The sequence below is a fragment of the Eulemur rufifrons genome, chromosome 17, assembly GCF_041146395.1.
Source record: "Eulemur rufifrons isolate Redbay chromosome 17, OSU_ERuf_1, whole genome shotgun sequence".
Taxonomy (NCBI): domain Eukaryota; kingdom Metazoa; phylum Chordata; class Mammalia; order Primates; family Lemuridae; genus Eulemur; species Eulemur rufifrons.
Genome location: NC_090999.1, coordinates 37,966,547 through 37,984,751, shown reverse-complemented (window position 1 = coordinate 37,984,751; position 18,205 = coordinate 37,966,547). Strand labels below are relative to the sequence as shown.

The 18,205-nt window shown below is 36.9% G+C and overlaps 1 protein-coding gene across 4 annotated transcripts in view; it reads left to right on the top strand.

Moving 5' to 3' along the window:
* The window catches only part of PDE4D (phosphodiesterase 4D), a 794,445-nt gene that overhangs the window by 469,247 nt on the left and 306,993 nt on the right, over positions 1 to 18,205 (top strand). Inside the window, exon 1 of one of the 4 annotated variants that reach the window (XM_069492695.1) lies at positions 8,794 to 8,913. The exons of the other annotated variants lie outside the window; for them this stretch is intronic. Within the exon in view, the coding sequence (XP_069348796.1) occupies positions 8,825 to 8,913 (89 nt within the window). The 5' untranslated portion in view covers positions 8,794 to 8,824. Of the gene's footprint in view, positions 1 to 8,793; positions 8,914 to 18,205 lie in introns of those variants that run through there. 4 annotated transcript variants of the gene reach the window in all.

The following is an 18,205-nucleotide window of genomic DNA, read 5'->3' as shown; positions in this document are numbered from 1 at the left end:
TCTTTCAGCTTATTCTACATTTTTGAAAATGTTCATAATACAATTTTGAAAACAAACAAACAAAAAACCTCTTTCCTGATATAGCAAGACTCATTCTAAATTTTTATCCTGAAACTAATCTCACATGCCTTGTCAATTTTGTGTTTTAGACATCTGTAATTCAACTCATTCTGGACTGTTCTGGAGCTGATTGCTTTATGTACAGCATGCTTATTTTTTTTCTTTATTTGTGTAAGAAAGTGAATTTTAATGTTCTAAGCACTATTGATAGGTTTTACTGAGAAAAATATTACCACCACAGTTTACAGAGATGCCCTTCTGAAGTAAGATTCTTTCCGGCTGCAAAGCATCTGTAAGGAGGCACCAGGTCTCATCTTTCTTTTGTACCAAGGGTCACCCATCCCTGATTTAGACCCACTCTGGTTGCAGTAGGAACTTCTGTTTTAATGTGTCTCTCCTGTGCCTTTCCCACTTTAACATAATATTAAGAATTGACTGTTTGAGGACAAGTATTTTTCCCCTGGGCCAGTGCTACGAAAGATATGTCAGCACAAATATCTCATTTGATTTGTTTTTAATGTTGATGATCTTAAAAATCACCTTCTTTTTAATTGTATACATTTTTTTCATAAATAACAGTTCAAGTTATTTTTTATTTCTATAAATATTTTATATCCTTGTCTTCCGCCTGCCCTGATACTTTTTAAAAATGTAAGCCCAGTCCAATTGCTTATAAGCCTTGAGTTTCAATTTTTGGTTCATTCAGCTCTAAGCTTCCCTTGGGCATGAATTGTGTTCACCATTAATCACCACCATGCAGCTGGCATCCCACGTGGCACGTAGTAGATGCTTAATGTGTGTTTGTGTGTGGAAGGGAGGGCAGAAGGACAAAAGAAGGAAGGAAGGAAGGAAGTGAGGAAGGAAGAAAAGGAAGGAAGGAAGGAAGAAGGGGGAGGGAGTGAGGGAAGGAAGGAAGGAGGGAAGGGAGGAAGAAAGGAAGATTGGTTTAGCTGTTGAACAAAATTCCATATAGAAACTAGCTTACTAGGCTGTATCTTTTAGCTCTGTTTATTGCAAAGGATTTTATGAGTTAGTCACTTTTAGAATATCTAGGCAAATACTTGCTGCCCCAAACATTTCATTATCTAGTGTCCAATAGTGTTTTAAAATACATAGTTATGATTTTGTTTCTTTGGTGGCAATTTGTTTTATTTTCGAACGTAAATTGAATCCTTTAATGGCTATCCATAACATATATATCAAACCAAAATATTTCCAATTTAACTAAGAATTTTGCTATAAATCATTTTACTTGATACCACCTGGTCAATGAAATAACAATTATGTGTTTTGAAATTTACTTCTACATCTTATTTAATTAAGTCCCTAATATAGAAATGGCTTATTCTTTAAAATGTAGAGGTAAGCTAAAGTTTTAATCAAAGGACCATTACTTACCACTTACCAAACCTGGGAAATTCACTTAACTTCACTGAACCAACAGAAATAAAATTAGTGGTAGCACCTGAAAGCAAAAACCAGAACCTGTCTTATTACCTATTAATGGCCCAATTATGTAAATGTCTGTTATAATTTCTTGGGTGGTTTTGAGAGCTAGCTAGAAAATGGCACCCTAAGTTTTATACATCCTGTCACAAAACAAAAGCAAATAACAACAACAAGCTGTTTTCTTTCACTGTTACTCAAATATCCAGATTTGTAATTTATCCCTCAGTGAATTGCTGCAGCGGATCAGATGGACTGAAAAGAGTTTATGTTTCTCTTCTATGTAGAATATTCAGAGGGAAAATGCAGAGCAAAGCACAGTACATGCAAACACTGACATTGTCCCTTTTCCTCAAGCCTTACCATGTGCCAGCCCTCCCCTCCCTGCCTCTGGTTTTCACAGTTGAGCCCAATGAGCTCCTGCCTGCAGCCTCAGTCCCACCTGGGGCTTGCAGGCCAATCCTGTCCCTGGAATTAGGAATTGAAAGAGTTTGGATGAACCAGCTGCAACAGGGGTGTATCTGGAAGCAGGTAAAATGGATTTGGTCTCACACCTCTGTCAGATATTCAATTTGTGGCTTCAGCCAAGTTACTTAACCTCTCTGAACTTCAGATTTTCATCTATGAAGCAGTAATAATGATGTTTGGAGATTAAATAAGATTATGTAAATCGTTTACCTGATACCATCTCCTTTTCCTGTGAAAATCCAAGACCTCCTTGATGACTTAACTCTCCAATGAAAGAGACCTGACCTCATTCATTCCTTCATTCATTTATATTCTAGGCACATATTGGCTAAGATATAGGTTTTGCAATCAGGGGGACCTCAGTTTTAACCTCAGATCTGCTCATTGTGTGTGATCAGAGGGTCGAGCTACTTCAATTTTGTAAGCCTCCATTTCCTCAGTGGTAAAACAGAATAGAATTAATACAAACCTCATAGATATATTATTGTGAGGATCATATAGCTTATGTCACAGCCTTATCACACACAAAAAGCTCCAAATAAGTGGTTGATATCATCGTAATAAAATAAGGAATTAGAAAAGTTATCCTGACCTCATGGTGATGTTAGGCTCACAAACTCAGGAAGTGTCTGGGTAAGGAAAGGGATCTGAGGGTGACAGGTCAACAATATGTGGTCAGGAATGGGAAAATTTATGACCATTGGCTCCAATAAATGGAAATCCAGATGTAGCCAGATATTGAATAGTCATGGAAAAAATTCATGGCACCATAATTCAGCATATGAGATTGTTATTATTTAGGGATTCTTGGTATTTGGGGTCTTATTTCTTTCTCCCAAGGGAGCAATTTTGTTTCTCAGCCTGGTTATTCCCTCACTGCTTTTGCTTGTTTGTTAGCATAATTCTGAAAAGCTGGAAGAAGCCATTTTTGTCCTTATTTGGTGTGTGGTCAACAATGACAGCAGCATAAGTTGGAGTCAGCGTTGCAAATGCTTTTCCAATTAAACAACCTGTCTTCAGAATCCCATAAGTTTTTGAAAAATAAATGGAAATGCTTCTGTATTTAGGAGAAGTCCAGGATTTTGAACAATCAAGAAAAATTCCATCTGCTAATTTTAGCAGAATTCCTTTCCATCTAATTTTTTTAGTTCTTATAAACAAAAACCGATAGAGGGTTTTCATGGTGCAAATAAAACATTAAGATTTTGTTATAGAATTAACCTTTAAAATAGAACAGCTGATAATCTATCTTTACACACGTGGGATAAAAATATTTTAAATAGAGAAAAAAACTTACCTATCAAAACTGAGTATTGATACCCTTTTTGAAACCGATAAAATGATATGCCTACTTACTGTGCTCATAAGGTAACCAATTTTAGAAGATAATTTTTAAAACTGTAAATATTTCCAACAATATAAAAATAGTTTTTATACCTCCCCCAAAAGTTTACAAACAATGTCAGCAGTAATGCCTAAAATTTTGCATGGAGTTTTCAGAATGTTTTCATGTCAATTACCTTATTCAATCATCTCAAAAACTGCACTGATTCTCAAATGAGAAACAAATGGATAAGACACTGAAACTCAGCAAGGCCGAGCAACAGTGCTCAAGTTGTTCACATGGCAAATTCATGGTGTAACGGTGTAATTCCTGGTGTAATCTCTAATCCTCTATACCAGTGCTGCCCCGAATATTTGCCCAGTGGTGCTTCTTTTAAATATATATATATATACATATATATATATGTGGGACAGGCCCGTACTTCATTTGGTCATAACAGTGACAGTGGATTTTCTGGTTATTTTATTTTCTTATTTGTTTATCACTTATTGCAACAACCTTGACTTTGTCAGAGGGAACATCTAAGGAAAGAGAAATTAAGTAAGGGCTACGTAAATTAGTTGTGGAGAAATATTTGCCCCTACTTAGGAACATAAAAGAATATAATGCAGGTGATGGATCTTATTTTCAAGAAGCCCTGAGAATTTCTTTTATTAAACAAACATGATTATGGGTTTTATTTTTCTAGACTCTTCACTAGGCGCTGGGGACCCAGAGGGGAAGCAGATGTGATCGTGTTCGCACAACGTTTAGGTCCCTCAGGGAAGCCAGAGGCTGAGAAAGTAATGACAAACGCAGTGACGCTGACAAAGAGGAAGTACACAGTGCTGTGGAGACATCACCTGGTCTGGGGGAGCGGGGAAGGCTTCGGGAGGAAGTGGCTTTCAAGATGAAATCCTGTATCCCCCCCTTTTCACTCACCAATCAATAACTAAGCTGGATATTTTTCAGGCTGTATTCATGAAATATTGAAAAGAAAGAACTTTTTTGACCTTTAAAATCTTTATATACAGAGAATTAGACAATTAGATAATTATTGACTCCAGAAGACTTTTACACACTAAAAAAAAAAAAAAATCGTGTTAAGTTTGTGATTTCATGTGACTAGCCTATATTAATTGCAAGATTTTTAAAGAATTTGATTCCAGAAATACTTTCTTTTGAAGACTTTGTCAGTCACTTAGTGGATACTTAATAAACATAAAATTTATTACCCTTCCATTCCATTCCATCAGCCTTTGCTTCCCTAACTTCTTTCCTTCAACCCCATTTCTCCAAGTATTTAGGAGGAGCTCCGTTGACTTATTGAATAGAAGAGGCTTGACTTAATTATTCCAAATTGCTAAAACATTCCTAAAAGTAATATAGACAGAAAACTTAGTGTGTAGTAAAACATTTTAATTCATAATCTGTAGTTGTATTATTGGTCTTTTCTTCTTACATTTAAGCATGCCTCTTTTCAATCTTTTATTCTATGTCTTTATGTCTTTAACTACAATTTATTTCTGTCTGTGTTCTGGGGCATACACGAGTAAAGAATGCATAAAGCTTAAAACACGAAGCATGTTTTCCTAATGCTTTTGATACTACGGGGTACCTTCAATTCTGTTAACTTTCCACTGTGTTCCAGCTCATAAAATAATTGTCCCCCATTTCAGAACATGGAATAATTGACCTGTAAGTCAAGTAGACTCATATAAGTTTTAGAATGAATTTTTGAAAGCAATTCAAAGAAAACTGTAGCATTATTCTTACAGCAATTCCATTTGAAGAAATAATTTATAGTTGATTATGATAAGGTGATAAAAAGCCTTTTTTAAAACACAATAATTTGTACTGAATGAACACTAGTTTTAAGAAGTGTTTAAGTAAGTGCACTTGTCAAACTTCCTTTTGTTATACTCTTTTATAATGTATCACTCTGAAAATAGAATTATTACAGTGATGCTCCCATCAGAAGTAGCTGGTAAAGAAGTCTGTTATTTGCTTGTACATTAACGTCTACTGACTTTGAGTCTGTGACCAGAGACTATTTCGAAATACAGCATTATCCTGAAACCCATCTATCTGCCTGCTCTGGTTTCCTGAAGCAATGTGTTTCAACCTAACGCAACCCCACTAATGTAACTCTTTCTCTGAAGCTTCGCTCAAACCACCCCTGTCAACCTGTCAACTAGTGACTTGGTGTGTAAGTAAACGAATGCCTATGTGGATTGTTTTTAAACTTTACCCCTTTTAATTTTGGGTGTTTCAATTTGATTCATAGTATCTATCTCCTCTAAAGGAAAGTCTGAGTTTCCGAGTCAACACCAAAACCCAAAGTTGCCATTTGTCACATCTGGAATCTTGGAACCAAAATCTGAGAAATATTTAAGAGGCAAAAAAATGATGCCTTATTTAGAGCTCTGCAGAAACATAAGATCTAAGTTATTGGCAGGAGGTGGGCATTTTGTTAATATTTTAGGGAGGTTAGGAATTATGTGGGTAACAATTGGATGGAAACAATGTTTAGATTTCAGAGTCTGGTTTTCCCTGGGATATAAATTCAGTTTTCAACTTGTAAAAGAAGAGTTGACTTTGTCTCAGGGATAGAACATCTCTTCTTGTTATTCAATCATGATTTTACTAAAATTCTTCTGGAAAAATAAATAATAAAGGGACAGTAATTAAAATATTCAAAAGATTTCTACTTAGTCCTTTTCTACCCTTTAGTACCTGTGAAGTAAAAATTATAAACACCTGGTTGGAATATAAACGACAGCAAAGATTCATCCTAGGAAACATTTTATTTTATTTTTTCCAATTGTCAAAATTCTCATGGCAGTGAAGTACTAACCAGTTCCTCAAAACAATATTGATAGTTATATTTGAAATCAAGGCTTAACTTTGCTTATGATTAATCTCAGTAATAAGTAGCTTAGTTCTATGACCTTGTTGAGGCTTGGTAACCTACGAGGGATTATGTGTAACTTGTACAGAAGAAATGAAAAGGAGGCGGTAAGTAATTATTTAGGGCAAAAATAATATTAACACTGGCAGACACTTCTTGTGTCTTTATAGTATTTCATATTAGGAAAAAAGACCAGATCTTCCTTATTCCCATTCATAATTTCACATTTATAGGTCTATTGTTTTTTGTTTTTTGTTTTTTATCATGCCTAACTGTTCTAGATGTCTGCTTTTAAGAAGCAGGGGGGAGAAGAAGGAAGAAAGGTTTCTGGCAATAGCGAAAAAGAGAATGTCACTTCTTCCTTGTACATTTTTAGAAAAAGTTAGACATTCTATTGCAGCTTCATTCTAGATGATTATTATTCCCTTGTAGTTTATCAGTTAGCTATCCATTAATAGAACACTTTTAAAATGTAAATCGGTAAGCAAAGGCAATTAATTATTTGTGAAAATGTCTATTGCTGGCTTTAGCCTGGATGGGAAGATAGTGTTTATCTTTCTCCAAATGAAATAGAGATAACAATGAAAGGAACATTCTTCTGCTTCGAAAGCTGTCTATATGGACTGTAGCTTTTCTCAGAAGCTGATGATGCTGTTTCACCTATCAAATTATAAACGCTGCCAGGTAGAAGGAGAGCTTTGCATTGCGGGTACCATCCCTCATGCTCTGCGGCTTATCTTCGCGTCCCCCGCTCCTCGCCACCCTGCACACTGCTCCACCACAGCCCTCCAGCTGCCAGGGCCTCCTCCTTTCTTTAGCCGGGTGAACAGTTCTCTTACACTGTCTGACTTTAGTCCCAGACGAAGGCATTCTACTAAGCACCAAGCTGTTCAGCTCTGTGTTAACTCTGCCAGGAATGTTCACATTTCCTAAGAGCTGCCCCGAAATGGAAATTAGCGAGTATAAAGGAATGAAATGATAATAGTGGAATTTTCAGACACCAGAGGGGCAGACTGGCATACCTCTAGGAACATTTCAGTTCTTCTCAAAGTAGATCAGGAAGGTGACCACTCATTTGGCTCATGTGAAATGTGGCTCCCTATATAAAAGTCTGGGAAGCATTAAAATATTGCAAGTTGATTCAGAGAGAATGTGTTTATTTTTGAACTCTCAGCTCCTCTAGGTTGCTGCTCTTCAGGGCAGCTATCACTCACCCACTCTCTTTGAGCCTGTATGTCAGATAACAAAGAGGTTAAACTGTAAAAATGTTTTCTGTTACTCATCCCCAATGCTGATAGGGAACTCGTAGCATTCTCAAGAACCCCTGGTGTGCTGGGTGCTGTTGTGAAAATAAGCATCATGCTTAGTATCTTGAACTTTTATAGACTTACGTGAATATTTCGGACCCCTCTGGTATATAAGAAATAGATTGAGGTTTAAGGGTCTCAACATTTGGTAGTTATGGTGACATTCACTGAGCTCGACTATTGGTCAGTTTTGTCCAGTTCAAAGAGGGTTAAATTCACTCTTGGGCACTTGGGGCCTCTCTAATCTTATCCTGGCGAAGTGGAGCTCTGCCTTGGTTTACAGTTGAGGTCACCCTCGGGGCAATATTTGGACAGGGACTGATGAAATTATGCCCCAGTGTTAACATTAAATAGCACTCAGTGGTGAGGACCGATGAGGGCACTGGAGTCCTTTGACTCCTGTGTACAGTGTCTTGGAATATGTCCCTCCCCAGAAGGTGCTGGGCTCGTAAAACGTGTGCAGGGCTCGGTTTGTCTCTCATCGTTTAATTTGAAAGAACGTTGTTTGAAGGGATTTATCAGAGAGTTAAGAAATGTTTCTAGGGAACAGAAAATGGACACGAAAATTGATCTTTGTTGTCAAAGTCATGCATGGTAATTCACTCTCCAAAGTGACACGGCATCTCCTTGAGGGAAAAGCTGCCAAAAGCTTTGAAAGTGATCTGCCTGTTTTCTTCTCACACTGACTTGCAGACAGGCACCGGTATTTTCAAGCCAATTAAATCCTGTGGAAGGTTTGCTAATCATTTTGTCCACTCTGTTTTTAAAAGAAGTCAAAAGAAGGAAAATGATATTGGGCAGCTAGCCATGTGAAATTTAGTAATCTTTGTCGAACTCTCCAGTCATTGGCACGTATTTACTTTTTTAAAATTTTTAACAAAATCTTCTATTTACCTTTTTTTAAAAGTACACACTTGATCAAAAGGTCCACCCACTCCAATCATACCTTCTGTTGTGTGTATGTATTGTGCTTTTCAGGAGTGGCATGTGACTCTGCTGTTTAATCAGGGCTATATTTAAAAACAAATTTTCGAGGGAGTGTTTCTCACATTAATAGTGAGATAAGGTCTGAGTGAAGCAAGCTCTGTCGCAAAGGGCAAGTGTCATGCAGCAGGAAGTCCTGGCCATCCCTTCCAGCCCTGCCTCAGCCTGCCTGCCACCTCTCTGTCAGCGCATACCACCACACAGAGGAAATGCCCTCACTCAGCTACAAGTGCCTCCTGCTCCGTGTGAGCCCCCAGGGCCCCAGGGCCCTGCACCAACTCTGACTTTCTGCCGTTCCTGTGGATCTTGGTACCGTCTTTACAAATGGCTTTTGTTTGGGATCCTCTGGGAGCCATAGTGCCAGGACCGTCTCCAAGAGCCCAATCAAGATTACGTTTCTCAAAGTCCTACAGGTATGGCTCTTTCCTTTCTGTAGCTGGGAAGGGCTTTTGTAAACTGCCTTAGGCCTCTTGCAAATAAACCTTTGCCCTGTGTGGATCTCTTTAACTCATAATGTTGGTTAAATTGACAGTATAGGAAATAAGAGCTAAGAAGATGTGAACCTTGAAATGAGGGTATGTGAGAACCTGCAGAAGTAGAAGGAAGTTGGCTAACTCTACAAGCTAACTGTGAGAGTTAAATGGCAAACTGCAAAAAGCATTCGTGTTTCTGTCCTCTGGAAAACAAGTGTGTTAACTTGCCTAATGGATTAATGTAACCAACTCTTTAGATGTTAGGAAAGGGTTCTTGTTTGATTAAACAAGTAAACAACAACAAAAACACTGCATTGTTGATAAGTGTTTCAGGGCACATGCACATGGAAAAGTTGGAACTGTCTCTATGTTCTAGGTGGTATTAATAATTCACAGTTTCACTCTTGTCCAGAAAAATTAGATACCATGAATTCAAAGTAAATATTTTATTAATCTTTTATTTCTAAAGATTTTTCTAAAAAAATCACATGAAAATTCTTGATCTCACTAAACTGTCAGTGACTTTGTTTTGCGTCAAAGTTAGCTCATTTTAACCAAAGAACTAGAAAGAAAGAAGATACTGAGAAAAATACTGGATTTTCTTCTTCACTTGAATGTTCTGGATATTTATAGGAAAAGATTGATTCTTCACAATTTTTTGTTTCTGATTGATTACAGTCTATAGCACTGAAAGCTATTTCATCAATAGTAAATAGAAGTGATATTGTTTGCAAAATCTTGGGAATAAGATCTTTCTTATTTAGACCAAATGCAATGTATCTGTAAGCTGCCAGGCCTATGTAGAAATATATACTAACTGTAGATTAAAATGTGTTCTGCTTTCCTTGCATAGAAATTGTTCAAAATTTGGATTAAAATAATTTACAAGAATTATTTATTTGATTTAGACAGTAAGGAAGATAGTGCTCTCGGAAATTTTCAAGAAACTATAAAATTAGAGAAATCAAGTTATAAAATTCACTTGTAACAATGTGTGAGCAAACTTTGACAAGGGATAACTATAAGTTGCCAGCTAAAGGTGTAAGTAGTACCTCCATTGGCTTTTATTTCGAAACAAAATACTATTTATTTTTATTAATTATGTTAATTTGTTACACTTATGAAATTTGGTTTAACATTAATATATGCCTACCATATGCTTCACATTCTACTGAACATGATTCTATGCTTATTATTTGCATCTCATACTCATATGTGCTAAATTATATGCTCATAACTTAGCATCAAAATTTTGTAAACATTACAGTTCATCACTGAGATCTGATAGAAAGTTCTTTAATATCATAGATTTCTAACTGCTGGGTAGAGGATAAGCAATAGCTTGATGGACTAAAGAGTTGAAGAAATTTCACAAAATGCAGAGTTTAAGTTCTATTGTATGACTATCAAATATATTATGAACCTCACCTTCTCAGTCTGGCAAAGATATTTTCACTTTTCTTTGGTTAAGTTCTGGCCTTTTTCAAAATAAAAGCACTGGCATAGCGAAGGATGACTTTTGCATGTATTTGAATGCCCCACGTTAGCAATTTTAACAAGGTTCATTTGTAACAAGTTTAAGAAATGAGGATGACATCTTGAATAGCCATTATGAGCCAGTCTTTTTTGGGAGCTTGAGAATTCACTTCCCCTTAATTTGAATATTAATTGCCCATATAATAATTAATTTGATTATTTATTTGTACTGTTTGTGGGTTCTATTTTGTCTTCCTTCTTACACTGCAAACTCTTTGAGGTCAGAGGCTCCCTTACATCCAACAGGAGTGCCATTAATGCCTATTTGAAGTGTCCTGCTATACTCTCTTATTTGGTATTACCGCATAATGCCCTTGTTGCCATAACCAACTTGAGTGTGTGTATATACACACACGCACATGTGCACAGGCACATATACACACACCTAAATGCTATAATTATCTTCTGAATAGTTTTATTGTATAACATTCCTGGCATTAAAGGTGTTAAACTGTTTAATGTAAACATGTAAAATATTATTTTACAACTTTGTTTTTTCATGTCCTCATTTCCTGTTTAATATATGAGATTCTTAAAACATAGAAGTAACTTAAGCTTATCTTGACCTTTAAGAGGCTTTGAATATGATTCCACTATTGAAGCAACTGAAAGAACTGGACATTAGACAACATTTCCTCATTGGATTTCTACCTTACAAGATTGTTTGCTTAAGAACAATATTTTATATTCTGCAAAATCTTCAAATGTGCCTAATGCAGTGTCTTTTTTTTTTCTTTGAATATGAAATGGATATTAAAGCATGATACTGGTGGTACATTTAGCTTTAAGCTGGAATATTTTCCTTTTGCATTGCTTTCATTCTTTGGAATCATTCAGGCTAAAGGTATGTCAAGTCTATAAGATACGAAATTCAGTTAAAGAGTCTGACTTATTAAAGTAATAGCAAAATCACATGCATTTGATGAGTATTGACTCCTGAGAAACATAATCTTAGACTGTTATACAATGCTCAAAATAGACTTGAAAGTGGTTTTTCGGCAATGACAAGTTTTTGTATTTTGTGGATAAAATACACTTTTATAATAACTTACCAATGACTAATGCATAGATTACTAAACTAAGTTAGATTTGAGGGAGAGGGAGAGGAAGGGGGTGAGGAGGAGAGGGAAGAAAGCGGGATTACATAATAAGGAAGCTGATTCTCCTCTGTGGATCCAGAATGGAGTGCCAACCATGTTTTAAGTAATGGGATCGGCGTTAGCATTGGGCACTGGTTACAAACATGAGTACTATTTTGAAAGGCAAGGTACTGATTTGTCACACTAGGTCCTGGCATCCTTGTTTAAAGATTCTGGTCTTCCAACCAGAACAAATCACAAAACTTTCTGCTTTCTGACTTTTTAAAAGGAGATGTTAAAAGGAACATTTTATGTAGTGACTATGGGATAAGTGTTACGCAAATAGAAAGGAAGCCATTCAGAGTATATTTAAATGTAGTGCAGAGATTATTCCATAGCATTCCACAGGCTAGAAACAGAAAGTGTCTTCTAGTTTCCTTGCCCTTTATAATAATAGGGGTCATGGGATACAGGACATAATTGAAATTCTCAGAAACATCTCCAAATCTCATTTTTGCCAGTTGTTTCAACATCTTTCCCTACCCAGCATTTTAGCAAAGCTGCCAAAGAGGTGATTAAATACCTGTGAGCATACTTGTACCTTTTGTGGAAGGGCTAAGGAGTGCATTTGTTTCATGTGACATGGACTGAACTGTAGAAGGAGGGAGGATTGACCATCAGACCAAGAAACAAAAGCACAAGTGATATTCAGGCTATGGAAAGATAAAGCAATATTTTCCGAAACAAGAAGATCTGGAGAACCTTAAATCATCCCCTATACTAGTAGAAAGTAAGATATATCTGTAACTTTGATCTGAAGGGGTCATGGCAGCAGCTGTAAACAGGGATCATAGGAGAGATGGGTCTCATAACTACTCTTTGGCACTCCCAAAACCTAGGTAGTAGCACATCCGTGGTTTTCGAATAAAACCTCACAATGCCCACTAGAGAATGCTGGCTAGAACCCACATCTCAATAGGGGAATGAGTGCCACCAACAACTCGAAAATTGGGATGTAACTTTCTGAGTACCACGAGAATACCTCCTATTGCAAGGCATTTTTTATTTTTCAAAGCTTTTCAGATGTAAAAGATGTGACAACTGTTGTTTTTAGTGCTCCACAACTCATTTCGTTTAATTATTTAGGGTAAGTGAAGAGGATGGATATAATTACTGTTAAACATTTAAGAATTTAAGAAGAATTGTAGGTTCAAAGACCAGAGACCACACACAGACGTCTGAGAAAGTCCAAAGAAAGAATAATAAGAGCTAATTTATGTTGGACACTTACTATGCACCCAGTGGTGTTCCCAGTGTTGTTGTACCCGTGTTCTCTCCTGCATGGCATCCTCCAGAACGGCGCCAGGAAGTAATTCTAGCATCACCTTTATTTTACCAATGAGGAAACTAGGCAGAGAGAGGTTAAGAAACTTGCCCAGGTATGCACCCTGAAGTCTGTCCTAGAACCTGGACTCCTAAATAGTCACTCTCCCTCCTCCAGCTTCCTGACTTGGGTCCTCTTATCACCACACAGGAGGAATCCCACACTGAGAGGTGTGATGCTAATATACATACTACCTTCCTCTACTTAACTCACATCTTCCTCTGAAGAGAGCACTTTGTAATTCGACATAGAAGATTTAGTAACCAAATAAAATATAAACTTATTAAATAATAGCTGTACGCTTAACTAACTGATATTGGTTTAAAGTAATATTAAGCAAAAGCATCCCAATAAAAGTATTTTTATGTTAAAAAAAAAAAAGGAAATAAATCAGTAGTTTTATGTTGCCTGCTTCCATTCCCCCCGCCTCCCCCCCCCCAGATTTTGCTTCATGGGCTTCCATCTGGCTGAATTTATCTGGCCAAAAACATTGGTCATGTGGTGATATTTTACCACCAAAATATTGCTCCTTGGCCAGCTGTTCAGAGGAGCCAGAAGATTCTCTGAGCTAGAGAGGTCAGCTTCATCCTGTGTCATGCCTACTTATTCTACTGGTGTTGTCTTGCCTATTAAACTAGCCTTCTTAATGACATTCTAAATTGTGAGTAATGTGGGCTAACTTGACAATGAAAAAATAATTGCCCTATAGGCAAGGTTTGTACTTAAGAATAACAATAGTGTTAACAGTCATTGCACTTTGTGGGGTGAGGTAGCCTTGTGTAGGAGGAGGACGTTGGCCTCAGAGCTCAACAGAGCAAGGTTCAATGCCAGCTCTGCTGCTTTCTTGATTGGGCAGTTTTCCTAATCTCCATGATCCATTTCCAAGTCTTTAAATAGCAAATAAAAATATCTACTTCATAAGGCCATTGTGCAGATTAAATGAAAATGTGTTCATAAAGTCAGGCTTGCTTGCCACCTCTTTTATAGCATTTTCAAGTTTTCCTTAACATTTCACAAATTTTGTGAAACTTCTTTTGTCAAATACATATGCAAGTTAACCATCTTTATTGGGACCACTCTTGGTTACAGAATAGCACAATGCAGCTGGCTTATAAAGCAACTTGTGCATACAAACAGGCTACCCTTGGAAAAGTGGTATAGACAAATGGTTGAGAGTTGGCTGCCTCTAGAACAACACTGCTGAGGTTCACATGTCCACACTATAATTTAGAGCTATGAAACACTGGGCAAGTTACTTAACTTCATATGCTGCAGTTTCCTCATCTGTAAAATAGGGTACTATGATGGTTAAGTGTGTTACTCCTGTAAAGTGCCTGGCACATAGCACTAAAATAAATGCTAGCTATTAATAATAGAATGTAAGCTTCATGTGGCAGCAATTTGTGTCTTTTTTTTCCCCAACCTCTTTATGGCCAATGCTTGGAAAGGTGTCTGGCACATAGTAGGTGCTTGATGTATATGTATTGAATGAATGAACCTGTTAACAAATGTTTTCACATTTGTGACAAGCGTGAGAACACTCTGCTTCCTTTTGCCACATCCATGGAAACAAGGGGTTAGAGCTGAAGAAACCTGATGGTTCATTTGCTCAGACTCATTCTTCTTACACTGAAGAACCTGGAGATCTTGAGAGGCCCTGAGGTCATGCAACTTGATAGTGCCGTGGCCAGAGCTAGAACCCAAGCTTCTGCAAAAACCTTTGCTCCAATGTCCCACCCCTCACTTCAGTACAGATCCCATCTAATTCAATGCCTTTAGTAAATAAATAAGGGAATAAATTATTTGGAGCCTGCTTCTTGTAGCCAGGGTAGAAAATGAGAGTCATAATTGGGCCAGGACCACGGAAGGGCAGACTTCTCAATAATAAGACTCTTCCAGGCAAAATTAAGCTCAGACATTTTTCCTATAAGCCTAAAAATCACTTCTTATATCAGCTGCAATAGGGTTTTTGTAGAGCGGGACCACTTTGTAAATAACAATTTTGCAGAAGATATTATCTGCATTTTTCTAAGTTGAAGGAAAGCCACATCACCGACATTCAAAAGAATCTGTGCAATTATGAATGTGGATCAGAAACAGACAGAGAAAGGAAATACAGTTTGAGAATTTTCTGTGCTATCAAGATGCACATGGAGCAACCATAGACAGAAAGATTAAGAACTCTGTGCACTAAATATAAAAATACCAATTCTATAAGGTAGCCTGGTGGGCTGTAGGCCAGCACAGAGGAGCACTGTCAAATGTGGGCTGACAAAAGATGTAAAAACATCAAGGTGGCAAAAGAAGAAAAGACACTTCCCACTGCTAAGGGTTTATAATGATGTTTGTGGGTATTTCTGATCATCAGTGTGAGAGCCATGCTATAGTTAAAACTATACCATTGTTGAATGTGCAATAGATGTGAATATTTATGTTTAATTAGTTCATAAGATTTGCATTATTCATTCTCAAAACGTTGATTTTATGATTTTCAACTAGTACATTTTTGTCTTTGGGTCACGAAGTTGATGAGCCCCCATCAAATAATTTTAAGAGATGGGACCTTGACTGAGTGGCCCAGTTAAGACTTGTCTGGTCTGGGCAGAGCAAGTAAGGAATGCTTCTTACAAAAGGGGAAGCATTCAGTTCTTCACATTGTACCTTACTATTCCTTGTTCTGGAGGCCCCAGCGTCTATCATGTTCTTTGCCACAGACAAATATCCACTTCCTACCATGGCTCTCCTTCCTCCTAACTTCCATTTTTTTTTTTTTTTAACCCTTCAACTATAATTGAAAAGCCTTTTTAAATTGTGCAATAAGGGGCTGAAGAGAGGTATCTGAATTTCTGTAAGGCGGGGTTGGATAAGCACCCAGAGTTACTTTGAATCAGAGCAAAAGAAAATTCCATTGGCAAGGGAGACTACAATACAGCACTTTAAAACTTGTCAAGTTGTGTCATTTAATACTTGATAATAGTGTAAATTTGGAAGGGAAAAACTAAAATGTGAAAGAGCAAAGACGGATTTGTGAACAGAATAAATGGGTATTACTATAGTTATGTTAAATCACTCAAATGCAAAAGACAGACATTTCAAGAGGAACTTGCGAGGAGTTAACCTAAAAAAAAAAAAAAAGCTTTGTGCTGAGGTAAAAGGAATAAACCCTGTTAAAAAAAAAAAGAAAAAAAAGAAGAAGAAGAAGAATGATCTCCAATATAATCAGAATACATATAAAAGACCAATTCGTTTATTCAGAGACTATTTGTTGAATGCTTATGATATGCCTGGTTAGTGGTGTGCTGATAAATCTTAACAGCCAGCTCTCTGTGAAAAACAAAAAGCTTTTTGTAGCATTTGCTGATTTCTGTGTGAAACGTTCTCCCCCCAGCCCATTTCAAGCTGCAGAGGTCACTCAAGGTGGAGTTGGCAGGAGATACGTCGTAGCACATACAGTGTTTCCACCATGCAGTTATGATACATATAAACTACCTCAAAACCGTAGATAGTAGTAAAATATAGTTAAATTATTAAGACATGATGAGTTTTGAATATTTATTACCATTATTTTCAACAAAATTTGTTTAATTGTAGGCTTATATAGTTTAAGTTTTAATAGCCATTGGGTGTAACACCAACTTACAAAAACTCCTAAAAGGGTAACAGTCAGCTCTCACCAGTTGGTACAGACCTCTCCAGCACATCACTGTGCTTGATACTTTATTAACCACCTAGAAATATTTACCTTATGTCAGGGATATAATGAGGAGCAAAATGGATGTGATCTCTGCTCTCATAAAGTTTACGTTCTGGTGGAGGAAGGCAGAAAATAAACAAGGTAAGAAATAAAAGAAAGAGGGACTGGCATGGGGGGGTTCTGCTTGGAGAAGTCATGGAAGCCTTCATAAAGAAAATGACAATTTATTTGCATGTAAGTTGAAGCATACCCATTCCTTACATCCACACGTACGTTTGTAGTTCTAGGCAGACAATCCGTCACTCAGAATTGCACGAGGTCAATGGAGCCATATGGATATTGATCTTGTTACTGGCTTTGTTTTCAGTTGGATCAGACTCCAATCTCTTGAGTGAACTTGGCTTTGTTTCTCGTTTACTGTAAAAATACAAGAAGGGGCAGGAAGAGGAAGAGAAAGGAAAAGGGAGAAGGAGCAGTTTAGAACATACTTTCTGTTACATTATTTCATCCTATCCTGAAAAAGTTTCATATGTAGGAAATATTAAAGTAAAATAAATTGCAAGTTAAAATTCAATAGCAGTAGTATGCCCTATAGTACTTTTTCTTTTTTTTGGTTTGATGTATCTGTTCATATCTGCCTGCAAAACATAGCTATCATAAGCTAAGAGTAATTATGTGATGTATTTTTGATTTTCAAAAGTAATCATACAAATTTTAAAACTTGCATTAGAAGGAAAGCTAGCCAGACCAAACTATTCTCTGACACATAAATTTTTAGGATGGTGCCTGTAAATATTATGTTTCTAATGCTTGTCACTTGATCCTTTTTGGCAATTAACTTGCCTTTAATTGATTTGTGTATTACTCACTGGAAGTTGCTATGGATAAAGGAATGTAATGGCAGAGTTTGTTTATATAGGGTAACAAAATAGATGGGCTGGGAGGAGAGGTTTAACTCAATAAAATTGCCTTCATTTTTAAGAATTTTTCTTTTCACATAATGGCAATATTTAGATAGAGAATGAAAAATTAGCTGAATCCAACTAGTGTTCCCATCCAAAAGAAAGATTTATGTCCTGTTTAAGAATCCCATTGATTTGATGATGTAAGTACATTCCCTAGTGAAAGGGTGGTCACGTTAGTGGAGGAAAAACCCTAACAGCAAAACCTCTTCTGCCGTCTTTAGGTTGTACATGACAAAAAGTTCTCGTTTGTGGCTTCCATGAAGTATCACTGCCCTGATCTCAGACGAACTAAAAGATGAAAACATTTCATTGCTAAAATAACTGTTTTATTTCATGTCTTACTGGTTCATAGAAAATGACTAGATATTTTCCGCTATAACTTTCCTTAGTTGCTGATTGTAAAGTTCAAAATGTCTTGAGTAAACGTAGTTGAGAGGTTACCAATGGCGCTACTACTAGTGGACACATTTTTGTTCTTCGTTCTTCCTTATTGAGGAGGACAGAGATGACTTTGTACAACTTCTATTGTATGTGCTGCTTTTCAGACCCTTGCTTGAGATACTCAGGGACAAGA